Raw genomic sequence first — 19,077 nt, 5'->3', positions numbered from 1 at the left:
TTCTGTCGTAAAATTTAAATCGTTCCGCTAGCATCAGCGGCGTGGGGTTTAGATGATCTTTCAGGACAGTAACAATCTCATCGAACGTCTTATCCGCCGGTTCATCTGGTGATAACAGGTGTTTCAATTGCCCGTATGTCTTCGCACCCATTAAATTTAATAATGTTAGTGCTTTATCAGACTCACGAATTTTATTGGCCTTACAATAATTTTTAACTCGTTCAACACATATGGCCCAATCTTCGATGTCACTATCAAAGTTGCTAATATTCCCGTGTTTAGGCATTGTAGTACTTTATCAGATTTGCAATTTCTCAGATTTTTTTTTTTTTTACTGCTATCCAAGATGGCGGCTTCCCGCTCTTGCCGTCGTCCTCCGCCCACAAAATGGCGGTTTTCCCGCGCTTGGCGGTCTTACCCGTCCCCCGACGCCGTCTCCCTTCAGCCCCGAGTGCGGCCCTTATCTTTGGTCCCGATCGCTGGCCCGCGCTTTTCACCGCGGCTCTCGCGCCTTCAGTGTCTGCCGACGCTGCGCCTTCCAGCCCGAGTGCGGCCCTTATCAGGGATTTCGATCGATCGCCCTTCTACCTCCGACTTCCCCCAGCCCTGTCTTTGCAGCCAACGCTGCTTGGCTTACCCACCACCGAGGTTGAAAAAGCTGCAGGATGTCTTCTGTCCTCCCGTTTTCAGTCGCTGATGGAGGCTTCAGGGTCCTAATGCCTGTCGCTTCCAGTGGGGTGGTGAGATTTGAAACCTCTCTTCAACGTCCTGTCTGTGGACGAAGCCGCCGTGGAATAACTGCCGCAGGGTAAGAACCTGACTCGTCGCCAGTGTTAAGTATGTGTATTGTATTGAACAATTAACACAAAGACTTAAACGTATAACTCAAACAGGTCTTTACTGGTTGGAGGTAGGGACTATACATAGGTCTTTACTTCATGCCCACAGTAGGAAACTGAGGGGGATCAGTACCCACAGTACCATTTATACCCCTATGGCCAGGAGTGGTACTGCGTATCACTACGCCCAACAAGTAGTGCAGTCCTGTCCATAGGTTCAAAGTAGCACACATATTACATACACAACATTAAAGGTGCTACAGAAATGCAAGTTGTTGTTGTTGAGGAACCCAAATTTAAGAATGTGGAGCTCACGGGTGCAGTTGTCAACTGCATTGGAGATGGATCTGAATGAATCCAGGTCACCACATTGTCCCTAGGAAAGAGAAGTCCTCGCCATGTCAAAGCATTGTAGCCCTATCTCCGACCCATGCTCCTTTTGAACTTGGTTCCACATTGGGAGTGCAGGGCTGCTAAATTTCCTTATAGGGTTTTATTGGTAAAAAAAATTAATGGTAGCGCTATCTGAAATGAGTCATTGTTCAGAAATCGAACGTGCAGTGTACCCTTTCAATGGTTTCCTGGCCATTCTTGCCAACCTGTAATGAGCTTCATTTGGGAGAATGACCTTTTGACATTGACGAGGCCAAGTTGGCATAAACACATGATCTGAAAGCTCAGACCACAGCTAAAGCTTTGCTGCCAGAATTGATGAAGTTAAAGGTCCTTGCTTGCAGGGTTAGGTTCAGTGAGGTACTCAAGTGATCATATATCAGAAGCATTCAATCCATGAAAAAAAATAAAGGCATTCGTCAGAGTTTGAGCAGGATTCATCCTCTCTGTATGTAGGTCAACAGCGTGTGTTGAAATAACAGAGTGATGCTTCATCCACCTCAAAACTGCATCGCAAGTGGCAGTGCAGAGAAGTTTGCAGTTCAGAAAGGTCATCGGCCTGAAACGTTAACTCTGTTTCTCTCTCCACAGATGCTGCCTGACCTGCTGAGTATTTCCAGCATTTTCTGTTTTCATTACAGAGATTTAATAGTTTTTAAGCAAGTGCAGGGGCAGGGAAAAGGGCGGAGGGGAGGAAAGAACAAAAGGGAAGGTCTGTGATAGAGTGGAAGGCAGGAGAGATTAACTGACAAAAGGGATGATGGTGCAAGGCAAAAGGGGGTGATAATGGGGCAATAAAGAAACAAAAGATGGGTCTAGAGGAGGTGTAAATGACAACAGCAGAACGATTACCAGCACCTGCTCGCTGGGAAAATGGGAGCGATGGTTAAGATCTGAAGTTGTTGAACTCAGTTTTGAGTCTGCAAGGTTGTAAATTGCCTAATTGAAGATGAGGTGCTGTTTCTCGAGCTGAGCATTTCAGTTAGATGGTGCAGACTGCTGATACTTCTGCATAAAGTCTTCAAAGCCTTTCCTCTGCAGCACAATTATCTTCACGCCTGAAATAGTGTAGATTGCCGTTGCACTGTATTAAGTGTAGTAACCCATGCAAACAAGCAGCAAAACGTGCCCAGTAAACCACAGGCAAGTTAAAATATCCAAGCATCTACCACTCGCAAATTAATTATTTCAAATACCATGTCATCCATTGGTGACACAGATTACAGTGAATAACTATGTTCCAGATCAAAGACTTAATTATTACGTGTAGGTTTTATCGTTGACTTGAGAAGTCGTGATGCTGATTTCCATTTTTGTTCCTCTGTTTATACATGCGAATCGTTAGCTTTCTTTGTTAAAAATGGAACACCTCTGATGCCAAGGGAACAGCTTTAAAGAAGATTATATATTGCTATCTAGTTATCAGTATTGCTTTGCTCAACATTGCAATTTATTCTCTTAATAACTTGTCAATAATTAGAGTATAATTACACCCACTTTCTTTATCAAATTAGTATGCACTCTGAGTGGAATAAAGTAGAAATCAGTTACTGCTCTTCCATCTGATAAAATAGTAATTAACTTTCACCCATTAAGTTGTGCTTTTAAACAATTAAATGTAATTAATATTTATATAGCAGTCAGCTATATACAGTACAAAGAGTCTTCCTATGCAGGACATTCCCCTTCATTGAAGCGCTATTTAGCTCCATTTGTGTTCACTAATGGCAAACTGTAAAGGTTGTAGTGTCACAGCCAGCGGAGTAGATCTATTGAAACATCAATGACTCCTACATATGGCACACACTATTGCACCAAATCAGCTGCACACATAAATGTCAACTGTCATTACTGGTGAGATTAGGAACCTCCCGTTGAAATAGAATCAGAATTGAAAGCCTGGGAGCCCTGCTTCAGCACTGGATTTTTCCAATTAAGGAAAAAAAACCTGAAGTTTTCCACTGATTAAATGACACAGTTAGTAATGTTCCTTCTCAAATTACGCCCTTGAGCTCCTTATTTGACACCAGAGAAGACCTTTTTGCTAGATGGGGCACATGCTTGTTTTCATACATTAGCAATGCTGACCAGTGCCAATGGGCAGGGGCGCAGTCAGTGGGTGTTGGGTTGGGAGTCAAAGAGAGGGCAAGTTTTCCAAATGGTAGGATCATTCCCACCAGTATGATCCAGGTGTATAAGGGTGTCAAATAAGACCATTTTGCAGACTGCTGCTCAAGTCGCACTTTGTGGGAGCTTTATTTATGTGGTGATTTTCATGGCAGTGCCATGCAAATGACTCCTGGTAGGATTTCCCAATCTTCTCATCGGGAATGCTTTCTGCATTAAGCTCACGAGTTATAATCTCGGGATTATTACCCGAGCCATGTGCGAATTGGCATAGGGACAAACAGATTGGAAAAGTCAACACATGGCTAAAGGAGTGGCTTGGGAAGGAGGGGTTCCATTTCATGGGACACTGGCACCAGTACTGGGGCAGGAAGATAAGAAGGGATCCACCACCCTAATAGGAATAAGCTGAAGCTGAACCTGAACCGGGCTGGGGCCAAGGTCCTAGCGTAAAGGATAACGAGGGCTGTAAATAAGACTTTAAACTAATAACATGGGGGAAGGGAACAAAATAACAGAAACCTAACAATAAAAGAATCAGGAAAAGAGAGTAACGGACAAACTAAAGGAAGGAATAAGGATAACATGAATGACTAGAGATCAGATAAAGTCACAGAGCATAAAGATAAAATAACTACTAAATACAAAGAGAGAGAGAGGAATAATAAATAAAAATAATTTAAACTATTTGTACAGCAATTCACATAGTATTCAAAACAAAATGGATGAACTGGAGAGAGGATCTGGATATAGTAGGGGTTACTGAAACATGGCTACACGGAGAACAGGATTGGCAACTAAATATTGCAAGATATAACACATTTAGGAAGGAAAGGGAAGGAAGGAAGGGAGGGAGGTGGAGTAGTTATACTGGTTAAATATAACATAATGGCTGCAGAAAAAAAGGATGTAACTAGCAGTAAGATAGATACAGAATCCATATGGATTAGATAAGATAAGAAGGGATCCATCATCATAATAGAGGTATACTATAGACTACCAAATAGTGGAAGCGAATTGGTGGAAGTAATATGTAGGCAAATCTATGAGGTGAGTAGCAGACATAGGATAATAATCATGGGAGATTTCAAATACTCCCAAATAAACTGGCAGGAAGAAGTAGCAAAAGGAAAAAAGGGAATCCAGTTTTTACAATGTATTCAGAACTCCGTTCTCACTCAGTAAGTAAGAAGTCCAACAAGAAAAGAATCACTGGTGGATCTTGTATTGGGTAATGAACCAGACAGAAAGAAGAAGTAACAGTGGGAGAGCAGCTTAGTATTCGTGATCACAACATAGTAACGTTCAAGATTAGGATTGAGAGTGACATAAGTAGAACAAAGATTAAGGCTGTTCTGGACATTATGTGACATTCTGGACATTTTTACAAGCAGTAGCACCCTCTGGTGGTGGTTATTGTGTTAGCAGTGTGTTTGTATGAAGCAGAGGTCATTTGACCTTTGTTCCTTTCTTCCTGTGAGAGGTCATTTGACCTTCGTACCTTTCTTCCTGTGTAACACAGGAAGTAGAATTCCAGGAAGAACCTGGCAGTAATGGAGGATTCCATAAGGGTTTCACAATCCAATGTAATCTGATTTCATATGTTAGGCCAAGCGCAATATCTGTGAGTATCTTTGTTTCTTAGCATAATAGCAACATTGTCAGAGTAGTATTTTGATAACACTATGTTTATAAAAGGTTAATATTTGATAGTTATAGAAGTTAGTCCAAATGTTAGTTAGTTATACAATTAGTCTATTCTACTGTTGTAAATATGTTTATATCTTATGTAATATTGAATGTATAGTACTCAGTTTATGTACAAAACATACTTTATCTTTGTTTACAGTTTCACAAATTTGTTCAAGTAAAGCTTCAAAACAGCAAACGGCTTCACGAAGAATTATTTTTGAATAAGTGTTTAACTTGCTGGATAACTAGATAGGAGCACGTCTAGCGCGGCCAGTACAAAGGCAGTAGATTGGGAAAGAGCAAACTATGCGGAAATTAGGGTGGAACTAAAGAAGGTAAACTGGGAGAAAATCTTGAAAAGCAAAAAGACAGAAAATAGTGGAAATAAAACTCCAGGTCCAGATGGTATGCACCCACACATCCTCATGGAAACTAGGGAGGAGATAGCAGAGGAACTAGTTTATATATATATATATTCCGTAGAAGAGGGAATCGTGCCAGAGGACTGGCGGGAAGCTAATGTTATTCCTATATTCCTATATACAAAAAGGGAGTTAGAACAAAACCTGGGAACTATAGACCAGTCAACTTAACGTCAGTGGTAGGAAAGATACTGGATTCTATACTAAAATAAGTTATAGAAGAGCATTGAGAAAATATAACAAAAAATAGTCAGCATGGATTCCGAAAGGTTGAGTCATGCTTAACTAACCTGATAGAATTATTTGAAGAGGTAACGGAAAGAGTAGACAAGGGTAATACAGTGGATGTCAAATACTTGGATTCTCAAAAGGTCTTCGATAAGGTACCACACAGTAGGCTCATGACAAAGGTTAGGGCATGTGGAGTCAGGGACAAATAGCTGAATGGCTAAATTGGCTAAAAAATAGAAAGCAAAGAGTAGGGGTAAAGGGTAGTTATTCAGATTGAAGGGAAGTAGAAATCAGTGTTCCACAAGGATCAGTGCTGGGACCACTGTTATTCATAATTGACATTAATGATTTTGATTTAGGGACAAGTCATCGTCATACGTGTCTTCACACTGTTCCCTTTAGGGAACTGTATGAAGTGGTGGAAGGACTTCTGGCCGCGATTAATGCTCCTTCTGTGACCGTAACCATCTTCGTACCAGCCATTAGGGTGGTTAGTCCTATGGCGGGAGGGTTTTACGGGCTCCCACAACCCATACGAGGGGGGGGGGGCCACCCACACCCACGGACGCAAGTATCCCGCTGGATGTCAACCCAGAATTTAGAGCCGGAGCTCCGACTCCACTTGCCGGGACTGTCTGGAGTGGGGTTCGAAACCCTACGCCTTCTGGCCCAGCGGTGGGGATGCTACCGCTACGCCAAAGGCCCACTCCCTAGGGACAAGTAACCCAATATCAAAATTTGCAGATGATACAAAACTGGGGTGCAGCTAACACTGAGGACTAATGCAACATAATCCAAGAAGACATTAGAAAACTTGCAGATTGGGCGGTTAAGTGGCAAATGAACATTATTAACATAGATAAATGTGAAGTGATGCATTTTGGTAGGAAAGATAGAAACATTACCTATATCTTAGAAGATAAGAAACTGAATGGGGTAGAAGAGAAAGGGACCGAGGGATACAGGTGAACAAATCATTAAAAGCAGCATCATAGGTCTGCAAAGCAATAAAAAATGCTAACAAAGCACTGGGATTTATCTCTAAGGATATAGAATTCAAAAGTAGTGAAGTTATGTTAAACTTGTATAGAACCTTGGTTAGGCCTCACTTAGAGTATTGGGCACAGTTCTGGTCTCCATACTATAAAAAGGACATAGAAGCACTGGAAAAAGGGACAAAAAAGATTTACAAAGATGATACCAGAACTGAGAGATTACAGCTATCTTTTTTTCTTCAGAAAAGATAAGACTTAGAGGGAACCTGATAGAGGTCTTAAAAGTTATGAATGGGTTGGACAGGGTAGATGTAGCGAGAATGTTTCCTCTTGTGGGAGAATCCAAAGCTAGGGGCCAAAATAGAAGAGTTACTAATAAATCCAATAGGGAAATAAGGAAAAATGTCTTTACTCGGAGCGTGGTTAGAATGTGGAACTCACTACCACAGGAAGTGGTTGAGGCAAATAGCCTAGATGCTTTCAAAAAAGAAACTAGACGAGTACATGAGAGAAAAGGGAATAGAAAGATATGCTGAAAGGCTGAGATGAGGTAGATAGAATGGGAGGAGACTCATATAGAATGTAAACAACAGCACAGACTAGTTGGACCGAATGGTCTGTTCCTGTGCTGTATAGTCTATGTCATTCCATGTGAAATGGCCAATGAAGAACATTCTAGGCTATCAGGAAGTGAGTTCTTAAAGCTGTAGTTTAGAGATATTGGACCGAGATCTCGTGATAGTTCTCCTGGTCTGCCACCCCAACTCCAGCCCCTTGTTCTTGATTCTCCCACCAGAGGAAATAGTTTCTCTCTATCTACCTAGTGAATCCTTTTAAGATTTTAAACATCTCGATCACCCCTCAATCTTCTATACTGAAGGGAATACAAGCCTAGTTTATGCAACCTGTCCTCATAATTTAAGCCTCTTGGCCCCAGTATCAGGAAGTCCAAATAGGCCAGCAGGTTACCACGAATATTAAGTTATTGCCAATCCTGGGGGAATCTGACTGGATTGGCAGAAGTGTTGGTCACCAGAGGACACAGATTTAAGGTAGTTGGCAAAAGAGCCAGAGGTGAGATGAAAGTTTGGTGGAAGCAGACACAATTATAACTTTCAAAAGGGAATTGGATAAATACTTGAAGGGGAAACATTTGCAGGGCTATGGGGAAAGAGCAGAAGAGTGGGACTAATTGGACAGCTCTTTCAAGGAGCCAGCACAGGCAAGATGGGCCGACTGGCCTCCTTCTGTGCTGTATGATTCTATGATTACCCAGGTGCCAGATGTGCAGGTGCCACAGCAATAGAAAATCTACCCTCCAGTATTTGCATCACGGTGAAAAGTTAGGTATTGGCCCTGAATTTTGTGGTCGGTATGACGGCGTACTCACAGAGTACACTGTCATACCGCCTTTGAAGTTGACCGTAAGTTCGCACTAAATCCCAAACTTGCGATCTGTCAAGTTCTGAATAGAAAGATGATGTGCTGTGACTTTCAAATCCTCATTGCTGGCGAAAAGTTGGACTAATTGCCCACCAACTGCGCACAGCTCTGCAGCGTTTCAAAGCAAGTTTTCGCTTGAGGCTTCGCACTCGGTAAGTGCGGATTTCGTTCGGAGGTCGGCGGCATACTACTTAAGCTACACCGCCGGCCGCAATTTCAGGGCCATTACATTTATTGTGAGTGCCGTGCCGTGACATTTTGAAGGGAAATGAACACCACTCCCCCTCAGCCCTCGATCCGTATCCTGTAAAAGTTTAATGGGAAATAAAAAGGAAATGCATTTGTGAAATTGTGTAGCGCAAGAGAAAATGGAATTGGCCGGCCTTTGAATGAAGCAGCAAGTCGTTTATCGAATCGACATTTTAATTACCTCACCAATTGCTTCATTAAATTTGATATATTTTGATCTCTTTACAGAAATTGAACAATTCCAGGACAGCGACACAAAAAAGGAAGAGAAGCAATACCTTGATGTTATCAGCAACAAAAACATTAAATTAGCCGAAAGAGTGCTGATTCCGGTTAAACAGTATCCAAAGGTACAAGAAGCGGGATTAGTCTGTTTACATGTCAGATACTCAGACTGTGATGTGATCCACTAATACATGCTTAATTGCTTTCTTGGAATTACATAGCATGTACAACACAGAAACAGGCCATTCAGCCACACCAGCCTCCTACCACCATGACTTCTATCCCTTGCTACTGCAAGCAGCGGTTGAGACGAATAGCATAGATGCCTTTAAGGGGAAGCTAGATTAGTACAAGAGGGAGAAATGAATAGAAGGATATGCTGATAGGGTTAGATGAAGAGGGGTGGGAGGAGGCTCGTGTGGAGTTGGGCCGAATGACTTGTTTCTTTGCTGTAAGTACTGCGTAATTCTAGGTAATTCCTTTCTACGTCATGTGTTTATCTAGCCTCCCCTTAAATGTATCTATGCTATTCACCTCAACCACTCCCTGTGGTACAGGAAACTTTGGTTTATCCGGAGGTTAACTGTCCGGAATGCTCGATCCACCTGCAAAAATCAGGAGCCGTTTCGTTAGTTTTTTTTTCTTTTTGTTGCTTTTTTTCACCAGTCAGGCTCTGCAAGGTCTCGCTGAAGCTGTTGCTAAGCTACAGAGACACTTGCAAGGTATGGCCGACTGTTTAGAAGCAACAGGGTTTGTTGCCAGAAAGCTCCGTATGTTTCAACATTAGCGCTGGTTTGTCCGGCAGTTTTGATGGGACAGCAACAGCTCGGTCCCATCGGTGCCGGATATCACAAAGTTTCCTGTAGCAAGTTCCACATTCTCACCACTCTTTGGGTAAAGAAGTTTCTCCATAATCAAAGATAATTAAAAACATAATCAAAGTGTTTCATTAATGTGTATGTAGTGTGATTTCTTCGCTCATAACTGCAGGTATTGAATGCTCATTTGACTTGCATAACTTACTATAGGTGTTGCCCCCGATGACTTGTACAGTTTGCTATTTGTCATTCCCATACTCTGTCCTACGTCTTTTTTCAACCATCCTTCACTTTAATTTCTTTCTCTTTATTGAATTTTCAAAAACCCATTTCTCTCCACTGCTGGTTTAGTTGGCCACCCATTGTGATCAGTCAGTCCCACTCAATATCTACTCCGATATTTCCTCTCTGCAATAGTTCTAAGAAATCCATAAATGTTGACACCCATCACCTACATTGGCCCCCAGTCCGACAACGCATCGATTTAAAAATTCTCATCCTTGAGTTCTAATCTCTCCATGACCTCACCCTTCCCTGTCTCTGTAACCTCCTTCAAACCTACAACCCTCCGAGATCGCTACGCTTCTTCAATTCTGGCCTCTTGCACATCCCCGATTTTCATTGCTCCACCATTGGCGGCCGTGCCTTCAGCTGCCCAGACCCTAAGCTCTGGAAATCCCTCCCTATACCTCACGCCTCCCTCCTCCTCTAAGACGCTGCTTAAAATCTATCTCTTTGACCAAGCTTTTGGTGATCTGTCCTATTATCTCCTTATGTGGCTCCGTGACAACTTCTGTTTGATAACGCTCCTGGGATGTTCTCCTGTATTTAAAAGCACTATATAAATGCAAGTTGTTTGTAAATGCATTCATGGATTCATTAAAATGATTGCACTGAGAAAGATATTGAAGCCAGTCATAACTGCTTTGAAGCTTTGCTTCAGTTGAAGTCAAGCCCAAGGTTTTGAAAATTACACTTCTTGTTGCTGAACATTCTGAGCAAGAGATAAGAACCACCTCAGTTGTCTTTCTTTGACACACAAGTCCCAGGAGTGCTTATCCTGCACTCCGTCATCTCAAAGAACATGCCTTGAGCATCCGGAATGCTGACGCTGGATTCTCATTAGAGGATGGCACGACTTGATCCTTCTCCTCCAGTCACTGAGCACTCAGAAACTAGTTCAATTAACACAAACAGTTCAGCATAGATTGGGTTACAAACGATATGACAGCCAATTGAGGTTTCTGCAGAAGCATTAGGCAAAGCAGGTTGCTTAGTACCTTACAGCAGCCAAAATATGGCCCCATGACTTGATCAGTCATACCCTAGAACTACATACAGCTTCAGCAAGCAGTCTTAACATCTTTTGATGCTGGTGACACAAACATGGACCCTCTCCAGGTCCTTTTTGGCACTATTGTTAGTGCCATTTCAACTGCAAGTTCTAAATCATCCTTTCCACCCTGTCTTTCTTTGTTAGCTCCCCTAAAGAGAAAGCTGACCTTTTTTGACAACTTTTTCCGCTAGCGCAAACCTTCAAGATCGTGTGGTAAAGAAACTCATAATGACTGATGGACTGGCAAAAAATGTAATATTTTGTCCATTTTTTTTTAAACGGAACCTTTTAATTTTTTATTAAAACATACTCAAAATGGACGTTATCCATTCATTAAAAAGCCAGCATGTTGTCTTGACACAACATCTACAGTAGCACTTTGAAAGGACAAAGAATCCTTAATATGCTAACATTTTAATTGCAATATTGTTAAGTGGCAGTGTCCCACTGAAATACTTCCTGATGAGTATTTGAATGGTTAGTATCTGCTGTTAGCTCATTGCCTTTCCTTGGTTGTGTTGGTAAATTTGTACTGTAAGTCTAAGTCAGGACAGACAGCTGAGAAAGCTTCTAGGTCAAAGAGCAATCAAACATAAATGTTACAATTTTGGTTAACTTGCTTTTGGCTTAGTGTTCAAACAAAGAGGTAAAACATGACTCTATTGGTATATACATCTGTGTAGATCTTGTAAAGACTGTATCCTGTTGGTTCACTAAAGAATTAGACTATTACTTCCCTGAAAAGCAGTTCTTCAATTCAAAGTTCTCTAAGTAGATTCTCACAAGTGTACAAACTGATACTGATGAGCATCTTGGTCACTTTTTGTGGGTAGAGTTGTTGCATAGCAATGCACATCACTTTGCTGATTGCTATGTAATTTGTGGTAGGATATGCTTTCTATAAGAGACTGATTTTATGAATTGACTCCAGTGTATTGGAATTGACTCCAGTATCTCAGAATTGACTCCAGTATCTCAATGTTACCATTTGATTCCATATATAATTCTATCCATTAATAAACTTAGTTGATCCTGTTAGAAAAGTGTCTTGCGTGACTGATATTAACCACCTTCTGAAGTGATACGAGGCCCAGAAGAGGTCCTATGTGTTATCCACTATCAATAAAAAGATTCATTGTTTACTTGGGTCTGCTATCCCAGATTACCTCATGCATAAAGTCATCGGGAGCAAGGAACCTCTTTTGGGTGCTGATTTTATTTGGCTGCATCTCGTGACACCGCTACTCCTGGCCAGAATAGAGACGATTAGGTAATTCACGACTGCTGTAAGTCTTACTGGGATTGATTTTACACACATAATTTGTATTATATAACTATTCTCTACTCACTGCATTTTGCTGGAGTAATCACCCTGTTTTTATCAGGAGATGTTACTGTAGTTTCGGTCATGAGTTCTGTTTGCTGTAGTTTGTGGAGACTCTTTTGAAATAGATTCTGTTTGTTGAGTAAATTTTGTAAAATAAACTGTTTGTTGTGAGTCCTGCTGTAAGTCCAGTCCCGCCTCCAACTCATTGGCTGACACAGTGGTGTCAATAGACACTTTGGCCGGAATTTTCTCAAGGGTTTTCCGCAGGCCTTGCCGAATTTAATGGCAGGGCCTGATATGAATGTGAGGCCTCGGATTCCCGCCGCAGCCACCCAGATTGGGAGGCTGGCTAGCTGCGGGCGGGTAGGCCTCAGATGCGAGGGATCGCGGGGTCGGCATGGTCGGGGATCAGTGGGGGGGGGGATCGTGGGGTCAGCATGGTCGGGGATCAGTGGGGGGGGAAGATCGCGGGGTCGGCATGGTCGGGGATCATGGGGTCAGCATGGTCGGGGATTGTGGGGTCGACATGGTCGGGGATCAGTGGGGGGGAGATCACGGGGTCGACATGGTCGGGGATCGTTGGGGGGGGTCGGGGATCGGCATAGTCGGGGATCGTGGTGGGGGGAGATCGTGGGGTCGGCATAGTCGGGGATCGTTGGGGGGGGGGAGTCGGGGATCGGCATGGCAGTATCAGGGATTTGGGATTGGGAGCGGGCAGTATTCGGGAGTGGGGCAGTTTCAGGGATCGGGAGTGGGGCAGTTTCAGGGATCGGGAGTGGGGCAGTATCAGGGATCGGGAGTGGGGCAGTATCAGGGATCGGGAGCGGGGCAGTATCGGGGATCGGGAGCGGGGCAGTATCGGGGATCGGGAGCGGGGCAGTATCGGGAATCGGGAGCGGGGCAGTATCGGGGATCAGGAGCGGGGCACTATCGGGGATCAGGAGCGGGGCAGTATCGGGGATCGGGAGTGGGGCAGTATCGGGGATCGGGAGCGGGGCAGTATCGAGGATCGGGACCGGGGCAGTAACGGGGGTCGGGAGCAGGGATCACGAGCGGGGCAGTATCTGGGATCGGGAGCGGGGCAGTATCTGGGATCGGGAGCGGGGCAGTATCGGGGATCGGGAGCGGGGCAGTATCAGGGATCGGGAGCGGGGCAGTATCGGGGATCGGGAGCGGGGCAGTATCGGGGATCGGGACCGGGCCAGTATCGGGGATCAGGAGCGGGGCAGTATTGGGGATCGGGAGCGGGGCAGTATCGGGGATCGGGAGCGGGGCAGTATCGAGGATCGGGACCGGGGCAGTAACGGGGGTCGGGAGCAGGGATCACGAGCGGGGCAGTATCTGGGATCGGGAGCGGGGCAGTATCTGGGATCGGGAGCGGGGCAGTATCGGGGATCGGGAGCGGGGCAGTATCAGGGATCGGGAGCGGGGCAGTATCGGGGATTGGGAGCGGGGCAGTATCGGGGATCGGGACCGGGCCAGTATCGGGGATCAGGAGCGGGGCAGTATTGGGGATCGGGAGCGGGGCAGTATCGGGGATCGGGAGTAGGGAAGTATCGGGGGTCGGGAGCGGGCAGTATCGGGGGTCGGGAGCAGGGCAGTATTGGGGATTCGGGATCGGGAGCGGGGCAGTATCGGGGATCGGGAGCGGGGCAGTATCGGGGATCTGGAGCGGGGCAGTATCGGGAATCGCGAGCGGGGCAATATCGGGGGTCGGGAGCGGGGCAGTTTCGGGGATCAGGAGTAGGGAATTATCGGGGATCGGGAGCGGGGAAGTATTGGGGATCGGGTTCGGGAGTGGGGAAGTATCGGGGAGCCTGCTCCCATCCCTCTTCATCTATTAGCATATCCTTCGATTCTTTTCTCCCTCATAAAGAAAGACTTATATAGCGCCTTTCACGACCTCAGGACGTCCCAAAGCGCTTTACAGCCAATGAAGTATTTTTGAAGTGTAGTCACTGTTGTCATGTAAGTACACAACACAGGCAAAAGTATCACCAGAGGAATGGCCTTTGCCAAAAATCTATTTTGTGTGATCAATATAAAGGCTTGAATTTTCAAGGTGATGGATAATTTGAGAGATAACAGTGGTTGGGGATAGCAGGGTGATTGGGGGCCTCCTTTCTTAGCAATAGGATGAACATAAGCAAATGTCCAAGGATGAAAAATGGAGCGAGAGTAATTTGGAGTAGAGTTCTTGAAGACAATAGAACAGCATTATTTTATTGGAGTCTAGAGACAGGAACATCTGACTGACCTTGCAAGGATAAAACTAGATGTCGGTGTTACAATTTGAAGTTAAACCAGATACTTCTCTTTTATCCAATATAAATAAAATCAAAGGCCAGAATTTTCCCCTAAAAACAATGGGTGGGTTTGGAACATGGGGGCAGTTAAATTGTTAAAAATGGGATTCCCAAACTGAACCCTCCTCCAACCCGCCCACTTCCGGTTTTAATGGAGGTGAGACGGGGGGCGGGCAACCAACCTGCTCCCAGGGCCGGGACGTCAATTTGATTATTGTAATGAGGCACCTGTCGGCAGCACTGGTTGGGTGGTTGCTAGCCCGCAGCCCCGTGATTTTTCATCCCTTCAAATTAACAGATTGAAAATCAAGGGTTAGTGGGGTGGCAATTTCCTGACCAGTGCTGCTACACATGGGAGCTCTCCAACAGGGAATCAGCTCATAAGGGATCAGCATCTCCAAAGTTTTGGGGTGCTGAGGAAGAAATGAGTTGGAGTAGGGGACGGTGCAATGAGTCTTGATATCGACACGGTGTTACTACGCCAATCCAGAAGTAGCCAATTAAAAGATGGTTCCAATACTTCATTTTCTTACTTGTTCCAAAAGGCCAGACGTTACTATTTATTTGTTTTTACACCCAGTTTTCTGTACTATTTGAAATGCTGAGCACAATAAGCTTTCTTAGGCTGCAGTCAGTACTTTGTTCAATGCGGAAGTACCTGTTTATCCCTAAAATTGGGGTCATTAGACCCAATATTAAGTATCTGTCAACAATACCCTGGCTCAGCAGAACAGTAAGTGATATTGTTAATCCTGTTCATCCCTACCTTAGAACAGCGACTACATTTCACAAAGTGCTATGAAGTGCTTTGGGACATCCTGAGGTTGCGAAAGGCGCTGTATAAAGGCAAGTTCATTTGTTCTTAATGTTCAAGCATGAATAATGTTTATCCCAAAGGTCTTGCCCCAAAGGAACCATTTGGAGAAAAAAAATCAACAACCTAAATAGTGCAATAAATAATCTAAAATATTAATGTCAACTGTTTGAATATAGATAGAATAATATAGATAGATAGAAAACTCAGGCCTAGAAATTGGACATCGACAAAAACCTGCCGGTGTCACCACGGCCTCGGGTTAACGGCTGCTGAAAATCGCCGCAGCGCAACTGGGCAAAAATTCGCGCTGGGGGCTAAAGATCTTTAGCCCAGCACTAACTTACAGTGTAACGCCCTCCTGGTGGTGTTAGTGGAGGCATCCAACCCAAAGTTCCCGTCCAGGAGTGGCGTTCCAGCTTCTTACAGCCAATGGGTGCAAGGCTGTGGAGTTCGCAATGAATTGTGGGCAATTAAAAGGGCTATGAATTAAAGGGGCAATGCTTCAGAACTAATAATAATTAAAACCATGTGAAAAAAAATGCATTTTTCAGCCCTTACTGCCTTTCAAAAAAAATTAACATTAAAAAAAGACCCAAATGGGAGTCTTCAGCACTTAAAGCTGAATTCCTTTCCGAACCTCAAAAAATGGGAATAGTGCTTCAGTGCTAACGCAAATGGGGCACCCAAGGTCTCGCACGCAGCACTCCAGCTTTGTGCAGGGGGTCAACCACTGCAAGACTGGCCATCTACCCACAGGGGCCAGGATACCCTCCAGAACAAATGATATGGGACCACATCACTGAGGCCATCACTGCCAGCAGTGTCGCCCCCATCACCTGGCTCCAGTGCCCAAAGAAGCTTCATGATCTCAGACCACTGGTCAAAGTCAGTTAATGCATCTTCAAAAGCCGTCTCCTACCAACTGAATCACTAGCCTCACACACTGCTCAGTGCATGTATCCAACACCGCCACCCCCCACCATCCCAATCACTCACCTACCAACAATCTGTACCAATCACGAGGCACATCTCCCATTGTTAGCCACACCTCAGCCCCTTGGAGGAGACGGTGCTGGCCATTCTTGGAAGAGGCATGGCTGAGCCCTTGGCCAGCAGCTGGGCAGAAAGGATACAAGATGCTGGTATCCTCATACATTATCCTCCTTCTCGCATGCACCTCTTGCTTTGCTGCCCTCCCCTCACCACAACTCCACCCTTGTGTCTTCCTCATTTCACACACCCAAGAAATGCAGCCTGCCCCACCAGTGGGTGACCAAGAAGAGGGAGAGGAGAATGACTAGAACTAGGTGGCATAATCTAAGAATAAGGGGCTGCGCTTTCAAAACTGAGATGAGGAGAAACTTCTTCACTCAGAGGGTAGTAAATCTATGGAATTTGCTACCCCAGAGAGCTGTGGAAGCTGCAACATTAAATACATTTAAAATGGAGATAGACAGTTTCCTAGCAGATAAGGGAGTTAGGGGTTACGGGGACAGGGCAGGGAAGTGGACGTGAGTCTAGATTCGGATCAGCCATGATCCTATTGAATGGCGGAGCAGGCCCGAGGGGCCGTATGGCCTACTCCTGCTCCTACTTCTTATGTTCTTATGAAGAAGAAAAAGAAGAAACACCATCACTTGATTTCACACTCCCAGCCACCAGCTCCTCAAGGTCAATCAGCAAGGCCATTTGCAGTGTCCCCCACTGAAAGTCAGCAGCCTTCCACCAGCCATGCTGCAGCCACTGGGGTAGCACTGCGTGACATCAGTAGGATAGGCAAAGGCACACATAAGACGGTCACTAAGAGAATGCATAAGGGTGATGAGTTGATTTCTTGATGTCACATTGGATGGATAGATGTATAACGTTGGATTGGAAAGTTTGCTTTGTGGTGGCTTTTATTTCAGCATCATGGCCAAGAGGACATTGTGATGGTCAGTAACAGAGGGAAGGTAAGGTGTGGGATTACTGTTGAAAGGGGAATTGGAGTTGTGGTCACTGGGACCTTAGGCGGATGATTCCATCCCGGATATCCCGGCCACAAAGGGGCTGTCTGGGTTGCTTCCTTCCTTCTTCCTTCTCTTCTGCTTCCTCTTCTTCTGCTTCTTCCTCTTCTGTGTCTTCCTCTTCCCTCTGTGAGCGGATGCTGTAAATCTGAAATGACAGTATAAAGTGCTGGAAATACGCAGCAGGTCAGGCAGCACCTCGACCTGAGACGTGAACTCTGTTTCTCTCTCCACGGATGCTGCCTGACCTGCTGAGTATTTGCAGCATTTTCTGTCTTCTCTGAGGCCTTCCTTTACCATCCGAGGCATTGCAAGTGTCCAGCAGCGCTCCCTACACACTTAAAAAACTTTTAACATCTATTGCAGCAAGCCACTACTTCAGTAAAATCAAACTTACCAGTCTAAAACTTAAATGCAAACTTACCTGAAAGATGTGTGTGTCCCTTTAAGAGGTGCTAACAGCGCCTCTGTCAGTCTGCTTGCACGCTGAGTTTACATGGCAAGCTTAGGACCCAGCACTGAACTCAGCGTTAGGGTTGTAGTTTGCCGTGGTGACGTTAAGTCAGCGTTGTACGCCGACTGACGTCACCACTGTGCCATTTTTCTTTTCCGGGCGATACCTGATAATGGCAGCGCTACCGGGACCACGAAAATGGTGGACGCAGCAGGACCTGCCACCAGTTGGTGGAAGAGCGGCCGCTCTCTCCACATTACGCCGCGCTAATGTGTAGCGATAAGGTATGGAATTTCTTCCCCTCAGTTTTATGAATAGTTATTACTAAATTTAAAAAGCATATACTTTTCATATGTTTGAATAAAGAATAAATGTAGTGAACAAAGGTTTATTATTTACTGCCATGTTACATTTTAAATAGAAAATGGGGGAGAAATTGGGCTGGGTAACATCCGTTTTTTAGGCACTACCGCCGCCACTAACCTCCCGCTGAATTTCGTGGGAGGCATTAGCGGTGCCGCGCCCGGGCACTAGTTGCTTTGCGCCCCCTTAGGGTGCTAACAGGAGGCGCAAGACAACCGAATTTTGCCCCCTTAATGTTAGCTTAAGTGGATTCGATTTCTTATTTCTCCTTCAGTTTCTTGCACTTGTTTAACCTCGTTAACATAGCAACACCATGTTCTACCCCATAGTCAATCACCTCTATCTCTATCTGCACTTATGCAACTCGATCCCATTTCTAGCCAGATATTTATCCAGTTCTGACTCACTAACTGCTTTAGCTGTGAGTATGTTCCACAAATCCATAACACATTCCTTCTAGTGTTGAATCTTGTCCAAATCCATGTATTTGTTAGCTCTAGAATTGACTGTTCCAATGCTTTCCTGGCCGACCTCCCATCTTCCACCCTACATAAACTTGTGCTCATTCAAAACTCTGCTGCCCGTATCTTAGCTCGCTCCAAGTCTTGTTCACCAATCACCCCTGTGCTTGCTGACCTACACTGGCTCCTGCTCCGACAATGCCTCAACTTCAAAATCCTCATCCTTGTTTTCAGATCCATCCATGGCTTTGCCCCGCTCTATCTCTGTAACTTCCTCCACCCCTCCAAGCATTCGAGATCTCTGCGCTCCTCCATTCCTGGCCTCTGCGCATCCCCGATTTGAATTGCTCCACCATTGGTGGCCATGCCTTCAGCTGCTTTGGCCCTAGAAAGGGACACAGCTAACCTGTCTAATTACACCTTAGTTAGGTTTAACACCTGTGGTTGGGAAGATTTTGAAATCTTTAATTAAAGATGAAATGACTAAATATACATATGAAGAAAAAATCATTAGAAGCAGCCAATTTAGATTCCAAAAAGAAAGATCGTGCTTGGCAAGTGTGATGAAGATTG

General features: G+C 44.7%; 1 protein-coding gene across 1 annotated transcript in view; it reads left to right on the top strand.

Moving 5' to 3' along the window:
- Positions 1–8,073: 8,073 nt before the first annotated feature.
- The window catches only part of khdrbs2 (KH domain containing, RNA binding, signal transduction associated 2), a 653,481-nt gene continuing 642,477 nt past the window's right edge, over positions 8,074–19,077 (top strand). The window contains exons 1-2 of the mRNA XM_085998163.1: positions 8,074–8,092; positions 8,620–8,741. Coding sequence (XP_085854289.1) covers positions 8,074–8,092; positions 8,620–8,741 — 141 coding nt within the window. The remainder of the gene's footprint in view (positions 8,093–8,619; positions 8,742–19,077) is intronic.

The sequence above is a fragment of the Somniosus microcephalus genome, chromosome 9, assembly GCF_052327205.1.
Source record: "Somniosus microcephalus isolate GS21.2 chromosome 9, FLI_Smic_1.0, whole genome shotgun sequence".
Taxonomy (NCBI): Eukaryota; Metazoa; Chordata; class Chondrichthyes; order Squaliformes; family Somniosidae; genus Somniosus; species Somniosus microcephalus.
This window is presented reverse-complemented; position numbering and strand designations above follow the sequence as displayed.